General features: G+C 44.2%; 1 protein-coding gene and 1 pseudogene across 5 annotated transcripts in view; one reads left to right on the top strand and one right to left on the bottom strand.

Annotated features, from left to right (window-relative positions):
- Window positions 1-12,720, top strand: part of LOC147033126 (uncharacterized) — a 32,356-nt gene extending 19,636 nt beyond the window's left edge. For 4 of the 5 annotated variants that reach the window (XM_085871231.1, XM_085871230.1, XM_085871232.1 and 1 more), the window contains 3 exons: window positions 3,364-3,487; window positions 8,532-11,740; window positions 11,987-12,720. In XM_085871231.1, the coding sequence (XP_085727357.1) occupies window positions 3,364-3,487; window positions 8,532-11,740; window positions 11,987-12,463 (3,810 nt within the window). In that variant the 3' untranslated portion in view covers window positions 12,464-12,720. Of the gene's footprint in view, window positions 1-2,610; window positions 2,742-3,363; window positions 3,488-8,531; window positions 11,741-11,986 lie in introns of all 5 variants that reach the window. The other variant, XM_085871234.1, reaches the window with a different exon arrangement.
- Window positions 12,721-13,695: 975 nt separating this feature from the next.
- LOC147033125 (uncharacterized) lies at window positions 13,696-17,383 on the bottom strand (annotated as a pseudogene).
- Window positions 17,384-20,573: the final 3,190 nt, after the last annotated feature.

The raw sequence follows: 20,573 nt of genomic DNA, 5'->3' as shown, positions 1-20,573 counted from the left end.
TAGATAGATAGATATATAGAGAGATATATAGAGAGATATATATAGAGAGATATATATAGAGAGATATATAGAGAGATATATAGAGAGCACGAGCACGGCTTCGCCATCCACCTTTTATATACCCCGCGGTGCGGGATGGGGGGCCATCCCAAAGTGATGCGTCGTCACCCGAATCAGGCGCTCTGATTGGCCCCGGCCCCCACGCGGCTCCACTCCACTTCCGGCAAGATGGCCCAAACTGTGGGGGGCAAGAGAGGGGAGGGACAGAGGAGGGGGAGAGAGGAGGGCGTCACAGTTCTTCTTCTTCGTTTGATATGACGTCACAATTGATGCTGGGGACCTGATACTGCAGGCACGAAGTTCCACATACTGGCACGCACCTACAGGCCCGCCCCTACGGGCCCGCACTCGTATATATAATTCCAGCAATGTCTGTCTGTCTGTCTGCGACCGATGTTTCTCGACGACTGCCGGTCCGATCTGATGAAACTTGCCAGGAATATTGCCGGGGCCCCGCGGATGTGCCTTTTCAAGGTTTGATGTCAATCGGAAGAGCGGTTCCCAAGTTTCGGCCATTTATCTGTCGACCAATGACAGGACAGGGTGCTATGACGTCACGAATGACGTCACAATTAATGTTTATTTATTTATTTATTTTAAATTATTTTCTATTTAATTTATTTTTTAATTTATTTAATTATTAATTAATCCAAAGGTTTGAATTTGTCCCAAGGGAAACAGCTGTTTCCCAAGGGTTTGAAAGCTGTTTTTTCCCAAGGTTTGATTTAATTGATGTGCTTGGTAGACATTTGTGAATACATTTACAGAGAGGGGGTGAGAGAGGGGGCGTCACAATTCAAGAGAGGGGGACGGGAGAGAGGAGGGGCGAGACGGGGAGCGAGAGAGGGGGGGCGAGAGAGAGGGGGCGTCAATTCTTCTTCTTCGTTTGATATGACGTCACAATTGACGCTGGGGACCTGAGTATGTTTCCCAAGTTATGGCCATTTATGATATGGTTGGTCCGATCTAATTGAAATAATGCCCCAATCCAGTCGTCGTTTACGAGAGTGAAGGAACGAAGCTGCACGTATGGGCCCGCACTAGTACATATAATTCCAGCAATGTCTGTCTGTCTGCGACCTCTGTTTCTCGCCAACCACTGGTCCGATCTAATTGAAACTTGCCAGGTATATTGCTGGGCCCTGTGGATGTGCCTTTTCAAGGTTTGATATTAATCGGACAAGTGGTTTCCAAGTTATGGCCATTTATTTACCAAACCAATGACAGGTCACGGTGCTATGACGTCACGATTGACATCACAATTCTTCTTCTTTTTTTTCTTTTTTTTTTTTGCACGTACTAGTATATATAATGTCCGGTGGATGTTGTAAACCAGCGACTCTGAGCCTATACACCGCCTGTGTGAGAGCCACAAAAATGCACATTCCTCTAAATTGCATGAATATCTATTTTTAGACGTTTTGTTAGCATGCACTGTCCAGATCCAAGCGCTGTAAATGAGGTATCATTCAGCATTATACGTGCTGTGGTGACGACGTTTAACCTGTTCAGACAGAATCGTGCAACTTGCATGTACAGTGTCCCAAAAAATATACAACTTTTCATCCGCAAAGAGGATGGTCATAACATATATTTTTTAAAAAGATATATGGCTGGATAGAAAGCTGAAAGGTTGAAGTTTATTGTACCAATGTCAAAATTGCCACCAAAATTTAAATTTTGGTGTAGAATCATCGTTTTCTTTGAGACCACACGTTCGACGTAGGCTCCACGTTGTCCGATCACTGCCTGCAAACGCGTTGTCATGTTCTCCATCACTTTGGGAAACGTTTCCTGAGGAATGTTCTGAATTTCTTGGAGGATGTTTTCCTTCAGCTGATCAAGTCTGAGGCCTAGGGTTTCCATAGATCCTGTCCTTGAGAAACCCCCACAAGAAGAAGTCAGGAGGAGTAAGGTCAGCGGAATATGGTGGCCACTCAACGTCTTTGTAGAGGGAGATAAAGCGGCCCTCAAAATGTTGGTTGAGAAAACGCCTTGTTTCCCTGGCTGTATGGGGCGGTGCCCCATCCTGCTGGAACCACTGGGTTCCCATCTCGATCAGGTTGTTTCTCCTACGGGCCCGAGTACGTAGCTCAGGCAGATAGAATTCCTGAAACATTTCGCAATAGTTCCTCTGCTTTACCGTGCAAGTGCGTCCCTGGTCATCTTCAAAGAAATATGCACCAATTATCCCATAACAACCAACCGCCACCCACGTGGTGACTTTGAGAACAGATCGAGGCACCAGTTCAGTTGATGCATTACCAGGATTTTCAGTTATTTACTTATTATTACAGTTATTTTCAGTTATTTACATTACCAGGATACCTCGCCGGACAAGTGAGCATGGCATTTGTCCATCATGTGAAGCTTTTTGAGGAAGTCTGCATCTTCCTCCAACTTTCCTGAGAACCAATTTGCAAAGTCTAGTTATTTGCGTTTCTGTTGATCAATAAGCACCGTTTCCGTTTGAATTTTGTAAGGAAAGGCATGAATGTTTTGGTGAAGGATCCTCTGAACCGGTGCTCTTATGAATGTTTGTCTTGGCAGAAAGTCGTCAAATCGATTTTTTTGGACTCTGAACGACCGCCTGTCTCACCATTTCCACATTTTCTTCACTACGACCTCTCCTCTTCTGACCACTGTGACCCTTGTGAAGGTCACAGATAGTTCCCACATCGGTAAACTTTGCGATGGTGCATTTTATTGTCCGAAAGTTTGGTGCATGGCGCAAGTGGATATCGAAATGTCTCGAGTAAAGACGTTGCACCTGTATGACACTTTTCGTCTGGTGCCAAAGTTAAACAATTTTCGTCCGTTGTTGTACGGTCAGTCTTGGCATTTTTCTGGCGCTTGCTTGGTATAAAAATAAACTTCAGGGTCTCTGCAACAAGAAATGAAGCATTAGTGACAAAATTACTGCTTTTTTAGGATCAAACGAAGCATTTTAAAAGTTGTATTTTTTTGGGACACCCTATATATAGGTACTTGAGGAGGGGAGGAGTACCCGCCGCTGCCCGGCTGGGTGAGCTTTTTCTGGCGAGGGTTTCGGGATGTGTTGGGCATGTAAAAGCGATGGAGTTATTGCCCTCATGGGTGTGACCTTTTTCTGCTGGCCCGCGGGTGGTATATCGTATCAGTGGTTGGTTTGCACACCTACCAGAAGTAAATAAGAGGCCCCAAATGAAAGGGTAACAAACAAACACACAAACACTTGAAATTATTTATAAGATATAGATTTGGTAAAAAGTTGTTCATATATATATGCATATATACCTGAAGCTTTGTATATTTATTTTTCAGTGTCAGTTCTGTGACTATGGTGCAACAAGAAAGGATTATGTGACAAAACACATGCGCTCAGTTCATCGTGACCAAATGATTGAAATAGATTCTCAGCCAAAAAGCACTGCAGGAAACCCACCCGGTAAGCAATACGACTTTGAATTTTAATTTTGTTCTGCTTGTAAAGTGATGAGAGAAAAATTGTGGGGGGGGGGGGATATTTCAAGATGTTTCCTTCTCATCAGAGCAATGAGATGACTAAAAATAGGGAGAAGAGGAAAGCAAATTTTTGGTTCTGGGGAGGTCGCTTAGCATAACAATTGTGCATTTCTTCATAAAAGCACTAAACATCCAACACGTGTTCACAAACATAAATCAAATGGTCTTGGATACAGGCTTCTGGAAAGACTTTCACAGGTGACCATTTTCCAAGATTTCTGCCTCGATGTCCACCAAACGTATTAAAAACAAGGAGCTGATACTCAAGGGCCCCTGCCTTTTGGGTGGTATGAGGAATAGATCTGTGTGATATGACAGCTAAATCTTGAATGGTTTTTGAAATATCGTGTACACGAGCCAAGATGGTTTCCATGGAAACAAAATTCAGCCAATTGTTGCCGTGATCTAATCAGGTTGAGATAATGTCTTGAGGAATAGATATCTGCAATATGAAAGCAAAATGATTAACAGTTTTTGAAATATCGCTGACAACAAAGTACATGGACGGATGATCGGTTGGTCAGATGGAGCTTATTTTAATGTCCCCCATGTCTGAACTTGTCAGAGTCGTGGGGGACAATAATACACCTTGCTGGATATGACGACACACATTTCTAAATGAGAATGTATATAATTTCCATTGATCATACTTTGAAATGTCATACACCACTGAAGTGTGAGTGTTCATCCAAGTTGTTGTACCAGTCTGACATGTACTACATTGGTCATGAAATGTTCAGATACAAAATGCACAATTCAATAATGAGTCAAGTAATATATATATATATATATATATATATATATATATATATATATATATATATATATATATATATATATATATATATATATATATATATATATATATATCTGTGCCTGCCGATTGGCGTCTCAGTCCGTTTTCAGAACATTCTCCTTCACACAGACACAGAGCTGTGCATTTGAGAGCAGCCATTTTACACATGCATCACACAGTTTCGCATCCTTTCTTGCAGCTGCACAAAATCAACTTGTATTTTCATCTAACTCACCTCCACTCACATCTCTTGGAGGCTTCAGGTGGAGTTGTACAGAGGCTCATATAGTCCATCTGGATTCTAAATCCACCCCATCTGTCAGGAGAAGGAATCTGTGGTCATGGTATCAGTGCCTGAACCCACACATGTCCTCCCAGAAATGTCACGCTTCGGTCATGCACCAGTGGAGCAGTATCAAATTGCTCAACTTAAAGATCAGGACAGTGTTCTCTTCCATGCGAGTTTCTTCAATGAACATCACCAGTTCAGCAAAGTCAGTCCCATAAATAATGCTTTCATTTCCTTTGTCTTGTTCTGTTTCTCTTTTGATAGCTTTTGTTGCTGACTATACTTTACATGATATTTGCTTTTTATGGCAACCATAATCTCCTTCACGAAGCTTTCTCAGAAGTTTGGTGTCTTGGATAAAAGTTGCACTGGTCCACACTCGTCTGTTCAGCTGAAATGTTGATGCTTCATGAAGTCTATCTGAACTAGCTGGTCATTCACAGTGAAAGCAGATATCCGTTTTTGCTTCTGATGGGAGTGACAATTTTGATGTCGTACAAGTGGATACCTTTGGAGTATCGTTGCCAACATCAGGTTGATCCCCTTTGTAGCTGCTTGCAGCTTTGTACAGCATTTTGTTGTTGAAGCAGAGGCTACAAGTCTTGTGCAATTATAGCAGATTCAACACATCGGCCCTCATCATGCCTATCCAGTCAAAAAGGGAACTTGGACATGCTGCTTCGACTCACCCACCAATGGATGGAGGCCCTCGATGTCAGAAATGAGTTAAGGGCCGTCTCCCTGGACATCTCATGCTTTTGATACAGTCTGGCATTCTGCCTTGCTCTCCAAACTGTCTGCCTACGGCATCCATGGCCAACTCCACACATGGCTTACTGACTTCCTCCACTCTCGTAGCTAACGTGTGGCACTCAACGGAATCCTTTCATCTTCTCTCCCTGTTGAGCACTGGGGCAGTGTTTCGGTCCTTTCCTGTTCCTGGTCTTCATCGATGATCTCTCTGACTCTGGGAAATCCTCTTTATCTTTTTCCGAATGACTCCACCCTCTGCCGTGACATCCTTCATCCTTCAGACAGGCAGGCTGCAGCCTCTTCCTTCTCTTCAGACCTTGAAAAAAAAAATCACAAGCTGGTCAAACACTTAGAATATGTCATTCAATCCTGTCAAATCTCACACTCTCACTATCTCCAAAAGGACCATCTGGAAATGCCCCCTCCCCCAACCTCCACCCCATCTACTTTCTTAACAATTCTCTTGAAGAAGTTCAGTCATTCAAACTCCTGGGTCTCACCACCAGCCATGATCTTTATTGGGCAAAGCACATTTTAATGATGGCCTCCAAAGTCAGCCACAGACTGGGCATCCTCCGTCGTACAAAGTCCTTCCTTGGCACACCTGAACTCCTATCCACCAACACGGCCTTCATCCACAGCTTGATAGAGCTCCCCCCTCTGGGCCGGCTTCCCTGCCTCACCTCTTGCTCAGCTTGATGCTGTAGAAGCCAAGGCCTTCAAGGTCATTGGAATCTCCCGCAATGAAGCTGAGTCTATGCTGTTGGGCCTATTCTTTTACCATCGCAGACAGGTCGGTGGTATTTCTGTCTTCTCCTGCATCATTTCTGGTGTTGCACCTTTTTCTCTTTCTGTGCTTCATCCCTCCCGCACACTCCCACCCCCAGCTTTCTGCACGGCTCATACGGTCCACCATCAACCCTATTCTGGTAAAACTGCCTCAATGTAGGGTCACTCCTCACCTCTACTAATTTCTTCCTCTTATTTTTTCTCACCATCTGTGGAATCAACTTCCACATCCTCTTCAATTTCATTCTTCCCTCCAGGTCTTCAACTGTTCACCACCATCTCAGATGGTCCCCAATCCAAAACCATGATCTTTTCTATCCTTGTTATCTACCCCAATCCCTTCTCCTTCCAAATTTCCAGTTTTCCCTCCTGAGAGTTCCCTTGTGTATTCATCCATCTTATCCATCCTATGCATGCTCTCCTGCCCCCCATTCCTCTCCACTCCCATCGTTTGTCTGCCTCCCCATATCTCAGCCTTCAGCTCCACTGGTGGTGTCCCCCTCTCCCCCCCACCTCCTGTTCATTTTGGCTTGTTGCATTCTGATCTATTCAGTGTACTAGTACCAGCACTAGCTCTTTCATGAGCCTCGATGATGTATTCAAAAAGAAAGAAGGGAACTTTCCAAGATCACCAAGTTTTTCCAAATTTTCTGCCAAAGACTCATATCCACTTCTGAGGTATTTCTGTTTCGATTTAGCTGTACATTTCAGTGTTAACACTGGCAAATAATGCAGATGTTCCAGTCAATCTGATCATGGTACCCAGAATATTCATGTGTCATTGGGTCTGCAAGTTTTATCCTCTTTGATATATTACTTTACCTACCTAGTACGTGTGCTATTTTATATTAAAAAAAAAAAAAAATGAACCTTCACTTTACGCTCCTGCATGATGCCATTTTCAAGACTCTTTCTGCACATGAGCCAATAATTCACTGTGTAGTCACATGGGGGATGGTAAAGATAAATACACTCATTTTTCTTTTTGATCAATTTAAACTATACAATGCAGTGAAGGTTGAAATTAAACACTCCCATAAAATTTATGCAAACAAAATGATTTCCATAAATTGGACAAATGATAATGCTTTTATAGAAATTTATTTGGCATTCAGTAAGTCACAAGTACAATGGACAACATTTTTTTCAAGTTGAAATCTTCAAGCACTTTTTTCTTCTTTACACAAGATCTGTCTTCATACAGCTTCGGTATTCGTGTTTCACCGGCACTCTGATCCCATCATGTTGCGGAACCTCGGTGATGACTTCTCCGCTCCGGATTCACCATGTGGGCACGTTCGAAACGACCATGATGTTCATGATAAAGATCAGAGATTTCTTTATTCCAAATTCGCCGCGCGACTCACCCGAAAACCCAATCAGGGCGAGGGCAGCACCTTATCTCTCTGGGCTTCCCAGCCATTTGCCTTCCCAGCCCACAAATTTAAGCAGTTCGTCCAGGACAGGAAGGCCTGCCTTTCCTTCTCTGTAGTCCCTCCACTCTCAACCTGTACCATTCAATTGTCTATTTGTGTACAAACGTTATTTCAGTCATGTTCTGTATTGATTTGATTAAGTTTTTGTCTCCAATATGTACTTACGTGAAGGTTAAATTAAGTTAGGGTGATAAATTTCGAAAAGATATCTCAAAAAGTAGAAGGATTCGGCCAAAATTTTTGGACACTGTTGTGTGACTACGGTGAATTGATAAGATTTTTGTGAAGATCTGGATCCGGATACTAGAATTATTTAAGTGATTCTTCACCATTGAGAAAGAGAAGCCAAAAAATGATAAATAGCACAACATCTCAAAAAATTGTGGTGGGTTATGCCAAAACTCGGTGGATGAGTTGGTTAAGTGACGAGAAGAAGCTGATTTGATTTTGGTTCAGGTCCAGATTCATATCCGGCCTATCAGTGGGATACAAAACGTAAACTGTTCAGCCTGGCGAAGGGTATGCGCCTTAACGAGTGCCATTCTAGTTCAATATGAATTCCTGAACATGGGTGCCAAATTTAGTGCTTTTATTAAGAAGTGCACAATTCTTACAGTATATATGGCTAAGCCATCTCATTATTCTGTTCTAATGTACAAGTTCACAAAAAGGGAACATTTTCAATGTTGTCCTTGAGGACTTTACTTGTAAATCAGTAACTTTTGGACATCACCAATAATTATTAATTTGGCATTTACCATGCAGATGTTGTGCTTTGAGAAGTAGAATTTTGCTTTTGGTGCAGCAAATTGCCATATATGATTGATGCATCGCAAGTTAAAACTGACTCTTCCTTTTCCTTGCCTTTCTGTTTTTGCCTTTCTGCTTTATTCACATGATGAAGCACCATGTGTTTCAGAAGACTCTCTCACCTCTCCTGACCATGAGCAACCACATCAAATGAAGAATACATGTACTAAAACTTTGCCAAGTAGCACAGGTGATGGTGTTAAAACACCATTGTCTGGTATTGGGCCTAAAAACCAACCGCAGACTCGCCAACAGCCCACACACTGCCTTATCCCTCCAAATGTGAGCGCTCATGTTGTTGGAACTAGTGTCGTGAATGGTCGCTCACAAGTTCTCATTATGCTCCTTCCTCGACCTGCGGGTGGTAACACCATACGTCCTTTACAAATGATAGGTTCAAAGAATCTGCATGGAACACCGCCATCTAGGTCTTCAGGTGCGACCGATAGCAGCTGTGCGGTTACCATGGCTAAGATAGCTGCTACCGTTGCAGCAAATAGTGAGCTTGCTTCTGGCGGGTTGAAGGATAGGGAAACAAAAGTGTTCTCATCCTGGGGCAGTAGAGGTACTAGGGACAGTGTATTGAATGAAATGACACATGCAACCAAAGCATTCATTTTTCCGAAACAGAGTCCTGAAAGCCCGTTGCAGGGTGTTGAGAATGTGTCACAAAGAACTACTTCCTTGGTGCCAGCATCCCAAGCATTCATTTGTACTTCCCTAGTTCAAGACACAAATTGTTCCAGCATTGTAAATTCGCCGAGATCGAAGATGAAGAATTTTGTGAAGAGCTGGCTAGCAGAATCGAGTAGCCATACCTCTGAAAAATCTTCTGAGTCGAGGTCGGGAGTGGAAGTCATGAGAGTATCTGCAATTTCTCAAGATTCTACCCATACACCCTTACCTTACAAACCACAACAAAACCTTTGTAAATCCAGTGATAACCAAAGTGGTTTTTCTATTAATTTAAATGAATCTTCAATGACGACGCAGCAAAAATTGTTTGGAGTTGTTGGCGCCGAAGCACGTATTGACACAATACATCCCTCACACGATGTCAAAAGTGACACGTCGGCTGAAAATTGTGGAATCAAGTCAAAGATTTTTGGAGACTCTCATCGTGTTTTTGTCAAATCGTCTGATGTTACACCACTTGATGATACATTTCTACCGCTTTCTAAAGATGGCCCTGTGCACAAGAGAACAAATTGCGTAGAGCCTTTGTCAAATTTACCAATCATCTCTTCAGTCTTTTCTCTTGCTGACAAAGCTACAAAGCTGCCTCAGGGTTTACAATGGAACAACGGTGTTTCAAAACTGCCATTGTCATCTTTAAGTTCTGTGAACCAGGTGACTTCCTCACTGAACTTCACTGCAAACAACAAGGAATTGATAAATGTGCCAGGGACTTGTGGTGTTGCATCAACTGGTCAGAAGTATGTCAAATATTTAAAGACGAATGATGGAGTTAAACACAATGTGGTCAAGACTGTGGTAGAAGCTGAAAACTCTCAAAGACTTCAAGGCCAATTATCCCTCCTGGAAAATAAAGTAGAATTGAAAAAAGATAAGGCTTTGGATTGTCATTCAATGCACCAGGACACCATTTGCAACTACAATGGGTCACAGGATAACTGCAATAACAACATTCAAATTGAGGGCAAAGATTCTCTGTTAATGCCACGCGACTCCATAAACGCTGCAAGAATGGATAACTCTGATTTTCAAGGTAAAGGTGATTTGGTCAGAGATGATGCAACAATGTTTTTAGGTCGGGAAGACTCAACTGGGCCAAACACTATCAAACTCCAACCTCTTTCTACTGAAAAGACAGGTGTTCTCAATTGTAATGCATTTTCAGAAGGATCTTTCCAACCAAGCACTTTATTACCTAGGAATCTATATGGTGCAACTAGCTCCATAAGACCCATTATGTTTGCAAAACTGGTCCAGGGTTCAAGTGGGAATTTGGCCACGGTCCACCGGTTACCGCTACGCCTTCATCCAATTTCTTCCAATTGTAATAATCTTGTGTCTGCACTTGTGAAAAATCATCCTGTGAAAAATTTAATGGAGCCTGCAAGTCAGCCTGCTGAAACATTGCACAGTACAGATAGTTTGGCAAAGCCTTTAGTTTCTCTAGTGGCTGAAAGAAGCAATAATATCTGCCACTTAACAGAACTGACTTCACCAGGTACGACTGTGAGTCCTGCATCTACCAATTCTTTGAAGGCTTTGGAAGTTCAAGAAGGCAAAAATGCAGGGGCAGCTTGGACCCACCGTGGAACTGCTAGTGCTGCAATTGGACGTCAACCACAGGTGCATGCAGATGACAATCACCATAAACCACAATTGCACATGCTGAATATGTCACGACAACATGATTTAAAGCAATATAGGAAGCTAACAAATGCTCAGGCCCAAGGGGAGCAGCGGCCTCAAGGGGAGCAGCGGCCTCAAGGGGAGCAGCGGCCTCAAGGGGTGGTGCAGGCACCAGAAGCTCTATTGCAAGCCCCAGACTCCATGCTAGCAATACCAATAGGAGCCACCACAGAGGTGCTAGCTGATGGTCGGCGAGCTGTATTACTGCGCTGCATTATTCAAGGAGGGGGAGGAAACACTCAGAGCAACACGCCAGGGACCGGAACACAGAATCAAGGGTCACTTTCAGCAAATGTAGGCCCTACTGGTTTACCTCGTCGCCTTATCTTGCGAGTCCTATCTGCTGCTGATGGAGCTTCAAGAACAAAAGTTGGGAATGCAGGAAAAATAACTTTGCCCTTGATGTCAAACCAATCAGGATCAGATATACGTAAGCGTTTAAACCCACTTCTAACGACTAAGTCTAGTCCACAAAAGGAAATTTCCACGTCCAAAATCCGGCTACCTCCATACAAGGCCGTTCTCCTGAAACCACAAATTGAACCAAAGCGGTCATTGCTGTCAAAACGGCGCCTTGTTCTTCATTACCCAAAGTCGCTGAAACGTAAACGAGATCGCTGCAATTATGAACGCCACATTCCTCATAAGAACAAATATCAGCGACCAAATTCTGAAAAAACCATAACTCATAACAGACATAATGAATCGAATATTTGGCAGCCAAGATTCCTATTTGGTGATGCTAATGGGGCAATGTGGACGACACGAAGACTGAGGCTTCGACCAATGTGGCAATGCCAGCTGGTGTCATGTCCACGAAGGAACCAGCCTGTGGTGGTGCTGAACCATCCAGAGGCAGAGGCACCGGAGACTGCTAATGTCATGCGAGCAGTGAGAAGGCAACAAGGAGATGTGGTGAAGGTGAGGAGAAGTTGAGGTTTGTAAAACCTAACTGGAGTGTGCTTCTGTGCATTGGGATGTCCTCAGTTCTCTGGTTTTAGTTTAGGTTGGGTTTTTGATTGGTCTTGTTTCGATTTGAGATTAAGCTTGCATTACTAGGTCTTACGTTGGTGTTCTAACATTATTTTGTTTTTTTGTTTTTACCATGAAAACCATGAGATGTGTTCTAACACCAAGTGGATGACCATTACCACCCATTTTCTTTAGGTGCTGCTTTCTCAGCGCACACGCTCTGCACTGCAATTACAGCGAAATCACATGCATCCTGGAGCATATGAAACACCAGCCGTAAGGGAGCGCCAGCTTCTGAAGATGCGAATTCGAAAGACGAGCAAGAACAGCTATCGTGTGGTACAGAATGAAGCTAATGGTGTTACCGAGCCACTTGTGCGACCAACGACCGCTCTATGCTCTCCGCGATCTCCATCACACGAGTCTCATGCTCGGAACCATTTCCCCTGCTGGTTTTGTGGCCGGATGTTTTATGCCCAAGACGACTGGGTGGCCCATGGACAAAGACACCTTGCTGAATCGACGCGTGGCTGGACAAGGATATTTTCGCAGGAATCCGAAGGCTTAAGTAGCTTGCCAAAGGAGCCGAGGCTTGGAGGAACGTTGGGGGACCGTCGGGAGCACGTCTCACCAAAGAGTCCCTGCTTTGCTGACCAAGTAACTACAAATTGATGGTGATAAACGAGGAAAAGACTTCATGAGATCTTGCAATATTTTCGATGACAACTATTTTGCTGTACATTTGCTTTTTTATTATTATATATTTTTTTTAATGTGACTTACTTATGTTGTGTTTTTTAGATGGTAAAGGAATCTGATATTAGATACAATCACCTTGCTAACACATTTTGTTTGGCGTTATTGTTCGCCTTTTTGTAAGTTTTTGTAAATTCTAAATTAAAGTGAATGTAACGTTTGATCTACTTCAACTTGGTGGCTTTATTATTTTTTTTTTTTTTGAAGGTACCATATTTTTTCTATTATTTGTGTCAAGTTGCTTTGAGAGCAATTGTGAGTCGACCACAATGCGTGGATTGGTGTCACAGGAAGACCAGTCGTTTCGGGCAGGCAAGTTATTTTCTCAATGAAGGTCATTAATGAGCCAGCTGAATCAAAATCCTTTAAACCAGTGGTTCTCAACTTATTTACGATGGTGGGGGCCACACATGTAGCTCTCAATGTTTGAGGTTGGTCGTACCCACACAACTTGCTTCCTGTGTATCCATTTAACAATTGTTTTGTATCTGGCAGAACACAATACAAATCAATACTCTGTAATACTGTACCTCTGACCCTGTAAATAACTAATTTCAAGACATTTTGAAAATTTACAATACGTACATTTAATTTCTGAAGCACCTGTACCCAAGGCACGTGACTTTTCGAGCACGCTCATTGGTTACTACACAATTTCTGGTTAAGGAAAAGAATAGAAAAAATTCACGGCTCTTTTCCAGTTTTTTTTTTCTTTTTAAACTGGATATCACTTGGGCCACAGCGTTCTGCTGACTGAGCCACATATGGTCTACAGGCCACGGGTTGAGAACCACTGCTTTAAAACTTGTTTTCTGTTGGACGTGTACCCACAATCTCTGGGATTCCTGTCCAGCGTCCTCACCAGTGGTCTATGGGAATGTTGCTGGTCAACAATTCTGCCTTTTGTGTGCATATATTATGTAGATTCCTTCAATATTTTGCTTTGCACAATAAATCGACAACGAGCAGTTGCTTTGAGGTGTTATTGGGAAGCCATGAAGCATGTGCTACGTTTATGCTAAGTTGAAGGAGATTTAGACACAGGAGAAGCTATTTGCCTCACGACTCCATATCTACAAAGCTCTTCATTTTAGGATTTGTTCCATCCATCCATTGGGACCAAACTGTGTGCAGAGCGTTGGTGCTGATTAAGCAGTCTCCTTGGTTATCAGGTACCATTGGTGGATCATTTCCAGCATGGTGTACTTGATCACCTGCAGTGATGGAGACATCCTTGTCATCTGGGAACTGTTCTTGTGTTCTTTTTTTGACAGGAATGCGAACAGTTCCTTCTTGTTATCAATGTTCGCCAGAAACTTCTGCCAGTTTCCAGGGATTTTGGCAGTGCCACATACACGCTGTCGGGTGCCTGTTCCTCGTTTTTTCCCTTGTACCTCCTTTGATTGTGAGTGCACGATATTCGTCCCACACAATGTCTATTCGTCTCGATCATTTCAAGTCGTGGCGAACTCTTGGGCAGAATACCTTGTCGAAATATGAATCAAAGGTCTTGCATTGGACATTTGTACCAGGAAGGGAGTGTATCAGTACTCCACCGTCAATATCAACAAAGTCGTAAACATCTGGTGCAGTTAGTTCCTCATCAGCAGAAATAATACTGCTTTAACTGGTTTCCATGATGTATACAATCATATCTGACTTTGTACAAGAGTTGAGGGACCCTTCTGACGATAATGCAGGTGGATATGGTGAAGATTCATGACAAAAAAACTCCTACAAATCACCCCCGCGGATGTCCAGTGCTACAAAAGCTTGTCCATAGAGCTCCGCATGACGTTTGAAGTGCTGCATTCTAAGTTTAGCTGCAGTCGTCTTCTGTGTTTTCTTCTCATGAAACAACAGTAACTTGTTTTGTTTGATAGGTGCTATCAGAAGTGTGTCATTTGAGTCCAGCACATTCTTCCTACAGTTGTCGTACTGCTCTTGTCCCATAGACTCGCAATTACGGACAGATACAGCTGCAGTCACAGACTCGCATACCTTGTTGTCTAATGTAACCAGGTCTTCGCTGTGCTCCTCAAAAGGACTTCCCTTGCTCAGCAACACCTCGATCAGATCTTTGACATGGCGTTGAAATCGGTGCTGAGAAGCATATCCTTCCTCATGATGAGAGAGTTGTTCATCATCATCGTTGTCTTTTACACTAGTAAAGTCCTCAACGACACGGCTGATTTCCGGACCTGTAACGATCCAGCGTTCCAGCATCTCGGGGTTCTCTGTGAGACCAATAATGCCACCTACTCCTTTTATCCTTTTGTTCGCTTGCCCATGTGCTTGATCAATTGGTAAGTATGAGAAACGCCGATTGCTTCGAGTTATTGTCCAGTGTCCCATTTCAAACTCAACCTGAACGCTATCTGTGAGATCCTCCAAGTCTCGGATAAGGATTGAAACCCGTCTGGCATAATTCTGGTGATCGAGAACAAAGAACAGAGGGACAAGCTTCCGCAGGGTAGTGACCATGAGTTCGAACTTCCGTTCTCGATGTGCTCGGATGAACATGAGAATGATCTGTTGGTACTTGTGTACGAGTAGCCAGAATTGGAACGTTGGGCTCTCTTGAAGTTAACACGACCCATTCCTCAAGGGCCATCTCTGTTCCACTGTCCTTGTAGGCTTGTTTCAGAAGGGTGTTGAGTACCACAACAGTAACTTGATGAGCATATCTTATTCTCATTGCATTGGATGCTTTCAGAAAAGATGTGGCTGCTGCTTCTGTCTTCACTAGCCAAGCTTCTTTGATGGCTTCAGGCCATCCAGACCCATGCAGAAGGTCTCCCATGGTGCTCCACAAAGCCATTTCAATGTGGAGTCCACCTAGCATGACCACTAACTTGTCTTCCCCAATGATGTCCGGGAAGGTCCACTGCATTTTTTTTTGCAAGATCATAGAGTGGTTGGTCCACAACCAATACAGGTATTTGGTGTGGGTTGAGGTGGTCAGTTGTTTTTTTCACCAGCTCCATTCCATGTCGAATCATTTCTGGAGTGGCTGCTTTCTCATGGAATAGTGGCAGGTGGGCTTCAATGCCTTCTTCGGGTTGTCCAACAGCATCTGATCGAGCAGCATGGAATGAAGACCACATTGTTGGTGTGTCCTTTTCTGCATCAGAATCCTCATATTTTGGATGTCATGTACTGCAGTCATCCATGCCTGTTCGTGCTGTTTCTCCTCGTCGAATGTACTCGTTGCTACTGGATGCACATCCTTTACCGGAGGTTGGGTGACAAGATTCCTACAGGTGGTACAAACATGTATGAACGAGGCAGGATGGGTCCACTGCTGCCTGTTGCTGTTTTGTAAGAGCTAATTCGTAGACATGCTTGATCTAACCCAGGCTGCTGTGATAAAGGGAACTGAAAAATTGAAATTCCAGTTCCATGGAAGGAAGAGCTGGCAGTGCGTGATGTAGGATTGTGATCCAAGTTATCCAGGGCTGCAACTATGAAAATGTGCTGACGCAAGTTTGTAGGACAGACTATATCACCGTTATTCCTCGTTTGATCTGCAACAGCCTGTGCAAAGCTAACTTCAGTGGTGAGGACTTTCTTATATGACACGCTCAGAGCATATTTGTGTCGTAGTTCTCCAAGCTTCTTACTTCTTGTTTGGGAATGCAATTTGAGGGTCAGGAATACCTCAAGGGGAGGCTCGCAACTCAAGTTCGCAGAAAGAGAAGTCATATTTAGCATAGCAACTTCACTCACAGAGAGGATCTTCCTGGAATTATTTTGTTCGGGTGATTATTTGGATCCTTCGAGGAGTTGGTGGAAGAAATACTTCATACGCTGTGGAACAGATGATTGCAACCATTGGGAAATTAACCTTCAAACTTGAATGGTGTCATGATCCAAAACAGCTTTACGGAGAATCGATGCTGCCATTAGTAGTGTACGTGCTTCCTCGTCTGGTGTTTGAGTTGCATCTGAAATGATCTTTCTAGCCGTTTTCGAACAAACAAGGAAAACTCGATTTCGTACACCCTTCTCTTCCGTCAAATTCGGGAAGTGTTCAAGAACCGTTTCTTTTAGGTGTGTCCGGTTCACAGCTTTCTGGATTCCATGTAGTTCCAATCTCTCTGTCAGATCTTGCAATGCAAAGAATCTGCAACCTCCAGAGACTTCTTCCTTTATGAATTGGAGCAATTCATTTTCTGTTGTGGCTTCAAGGTTTTCACTAAGTGTCTTGGTTGCAAAGTGCAACGTAACGGCGGTTGAACTGTGTCGCAATTCCTGTGATACTTTGCTTCGATGGCTACCAGATCACCTTCTGCCACGACACGGTCTTCTACCTGTGCAACTGCCTTGTTGTGTATCTGCGGGGTGAGTTCGACCTTCTGGAAAGAATGGTCTGTTGCATTTGTTTTATCACCACAGAAGAGACAGAGTACGATTTACCGCTGTCCTGGTCTGTAGGGATCTTTTTCATGCTGGAGGCGGTCCTTCATAATGACGCTTTTTTTGCATGGTCAAGTGCAGATGTCCTGTAAAGCTGACGACAGGATTTGTGCCAGGATGCACGATTCTTGTGCATGGACTCTACATCTGGAATTTCTACGTTTGGGTGTGGAGCAGCACCAATTGCTCTGAATTGACTTACAAGGCTGGTGATTTCTGTGTAGGCTCCCTCTCTACGACTAGCCACGGGATTCACAAGAGGGCAAACAAGCTCTTCCTCCGTTTGCTTTTGGCATAGCATGCACAAATGCCAACTCGTTGTCCCTGCCATCTCAGAAAATATTCTGGAAAAAACAGCAAGAAAAATACAATAGATTTTTTTGGACTGGAGTGGTGTGAGCTGTGAGTTATTACCCCCTCCCCACTTTTTAACTAATTTTGGGGAAAATGTTTTTAAGCATTTTGTCATTTTTTTTCTTATTATAGAACCAATGCTAAACGTCTGTTGGCGTTCTAATACAACATGAGTTTTTTTTAAAGTCTAATTTTAAATGCTGTTTAATTGAAAAATGCCCCCCGCCCACTACTACCTCCACCCCCCCCCCCAAATAATCGCAGTGCTTGACACTCAAACCAAAATCGTTCTCTAGTATAGACCCTTACCTTCAATTTAGCAGTAACACTGAAACTTTTGCATCACTTTGAAATGACTGAGTGTCCAGGCACCCCACTATTTCAATCGTGTCAAGATGAGTAAGGTGTGAGGAAGGGGTGCCATTCCAGAGGGGAGAGCAGGACTCCATCAAGCTGTAGATGAGAGCCTTGCAGGTGGATAGGAGCTCATGTGTGCCAAAGAACTACTTTGGATGGCAGAGGATGCCCAGTTGTCGGCTGGCTTTGGAGGCTGAATTCCAAATTGTTGTTCTGAGATGAGGCCGTGAGAGAAAAGAAAGGACTTTATATCAAATGTGATGATAGATTATATTATCTTGCTGATGATTGGAAGTAAGCTAATAGATCTATAGTTAAGGGGATCCGTTTTTGCACTTTCTTTATCTAATGTAGTGATGTCAGCTGACTTCTCACCAGATACAAGATGACTGAGGGCAAATGATAGGGTGAAAAGTGCAGATAGAGGATGTGCAAGAACAGCAGAGCAGGTTTTTAGAACACATGAGCTGATGCTGTCTGCTCCAGTGGCAGTATCAGAGTCGAGGATTGAAAGAAACTTCACCACCTTCTTAAGTGCATCCAACTGCTCCTGAACTCTCTTTTCCAACTGGAGAGGATATTTATCAAGAGTGAGGGGTTGGGACACAAGATTTGAAAGCAAGCACAGAATTGAGGCATTCAGCCTTCTCATGAGCGTAGTCGGCAATAGTGCCATTTGAAGAGAGAAAAGGGATGGAAGGGGACCATACAGTACACCAGAAACAGACTTAACAAGGTGTCACCAGCTTTTAGAGGAGGGAGACAAGTTTGAAAGCTCATTCTTGAGGTTGGACCGATGTTTTCTGTCTCTCCTGAGAGTGGACACACACTTGTGGCGGGCTTTGTGAATTGATCTGAGATGTCTTTGGTCAGGTTTTCCTTCCAGGAAGAGAAGGGAAGTTGTTTCAGCAACTGCTTCATAACAGGATTTAGTGTACCATTGGCAAGAAGAAGGGTAAGATACCTGAAGACGAGATTAGATGAATGTGTGCATAAGAGAGGGCAGGTTTCTGTGGAAGAATTCCCAGGCTGAGTTAACATCAGAGGCAGTAGATAGAGGACACCAACCCTGAAGTGCGATGGCTGCTTGCAGTCCTTGCCAATCTCCCTGAGTGACCCACCAGACTCCACGTGGTGCTGAGGCAGCTCTCTGAGAATAGCCAGAGATATTCACTCGCACAAGCACATGATCAAATGAACAAATATCTTTCTTTCAAAATGACAATCTGCTCCAAATTGGTCAGCATACATGTACAGAAACCCCTCGTAAGGAAGTCCACCAGTGCGACCTGTACATTTATCATATGTGCCAGATAAGGATTGTAGCATGATATGGCTCATCAAGCTTTTAAAGACGCCAAAAATACTTGGAAAACATTTGAGAGAAAGGAGGGTGCCTCTGCGCAACAAAACATTTGGAGAACTTTCTGATCAACTCATCCAAAAAGTTGATATCTTACAGTCCGTATTGCAAAAAATTCCTGACAATATGGGCCCTTGAAAGGCCAAAGTTTCGGAGATGGGTGCGTTTCACCTCAAACCTTTGTGCTTCTTATAATATGTGGCTTGGTGATGCACAGGCTAAGTTTAAAATGATATATACTGTTGCGGATTCGCGCCCGCCGGCGTGCGAACGGCCACGTAACTCGAATCGCGGCACGTCGCCCACCTGACGGACAATCCAGTCGTGACCCTCTCGGACTAACGCCGGGAACCAGTCACGGGTGGACCTTTCGGCCTCACCACGATCGTGCCAATCGCCCCCCCCCCCGCGTGGGATAGGGTTGCTCGCCAAATTCGACCTACCTAAGTACCCACACGGAGGGTAGACCGGGCGATCGCACCTCGCCGCAGGTCGACTTCGGACACGGGCCACTTTAAGCGACCCGTTCCGTACTATCGGGATAACCGAGCAGTGTTATCGTCGGCCTCGACGGTTCGATTAATTATCGGGCGTATTCAGCCCACTACCAACCCTTTACGTGAAGTAAGATGGAGATTCAATGAAAGAAAAGACGAAGCGAAACGGGAAAACAGTTCAACGTAATTCACATTTATTTTGCGATGGCACACGGAAAGCACACATATACAATTACACCAAAAGCAAATGTAAAAGGAGAAGAAACACACAATATTACACAAAAAGCAAATATAAAAGAAGACAATGCAGAGCTATCCGACTACCGAGCACACGGCAACACTTATACAATTTTACTTCACAGACGGCGCCGACAACACATATACCCAAAGCAAAAGAAAAGGACCACCCTCAAGGATGAGGCGGGCCTGGGGCCAAGACCGCGTCGGGCCTACCCGTCTGATGATGAGACGTGAAATAGCGCTGGCGCCCCGACTCCGCGGACCTCGCGGACAGTGTCTGGTAGGGGGTGGGAAAGGGGCCCCCTTGTCGCACTATCTCAGCGCGGGGGGAAACAGGAGGGGGTTGTTGATGCTCGGGGGAAAGGTGGATATCTCCCTGTCTCGGGTCCCGCGACGAGCGTCTCCACCACGACCTCGGTCGCGCCGCCGGCCTCTCCCTCCGCAGCTCCCCGAATCTGACGCGAGCACCCCCTCGACCGCTTCGCCGCCGCCACCTCTCTACAGCTCTGTCCTCTTCACTCTGACTACTACCACTTCTTCCCAGCTCCACCGACAACTCCCTAACTGCGAACTCCCAACTGCCAACTGCTTTGACTGACGAACGCAGCCGTTTATATCCCCCGTGGCCTCGCTCCTTCACCTTTGACCCTTTACCTCCGACCCTTCACCTCTAACTGGCTCCCCATTGGACCGAGGAAAAGTGGGCGTGAATGCTTTTTGATCCATGAATTTGCATATAGCGACCACACTCCAACGCCCTGGAGGCGGGGCCAAATCGCCCTACGCTCACCGATAG

This window comes from Eptatretus burgeri, chromosome 2 (genome assembly GCF_056783735.1).
Source record: "Eptatretus burgeri isolate ZD-2024b chromosome 2, Ebu_testis_v1, whole genome shotgun sequence".
In the NCBI taxonomy this organism is placed as follows: Eukaryota; Metazoa; Chordata; class Myxini; order Myxiniformes; family Myxinidae; genus Eptatretus; species Eptatretus burgeri.
This window is presented reverse-complemented; position numbering and strand designations above follow the sequence as displayed.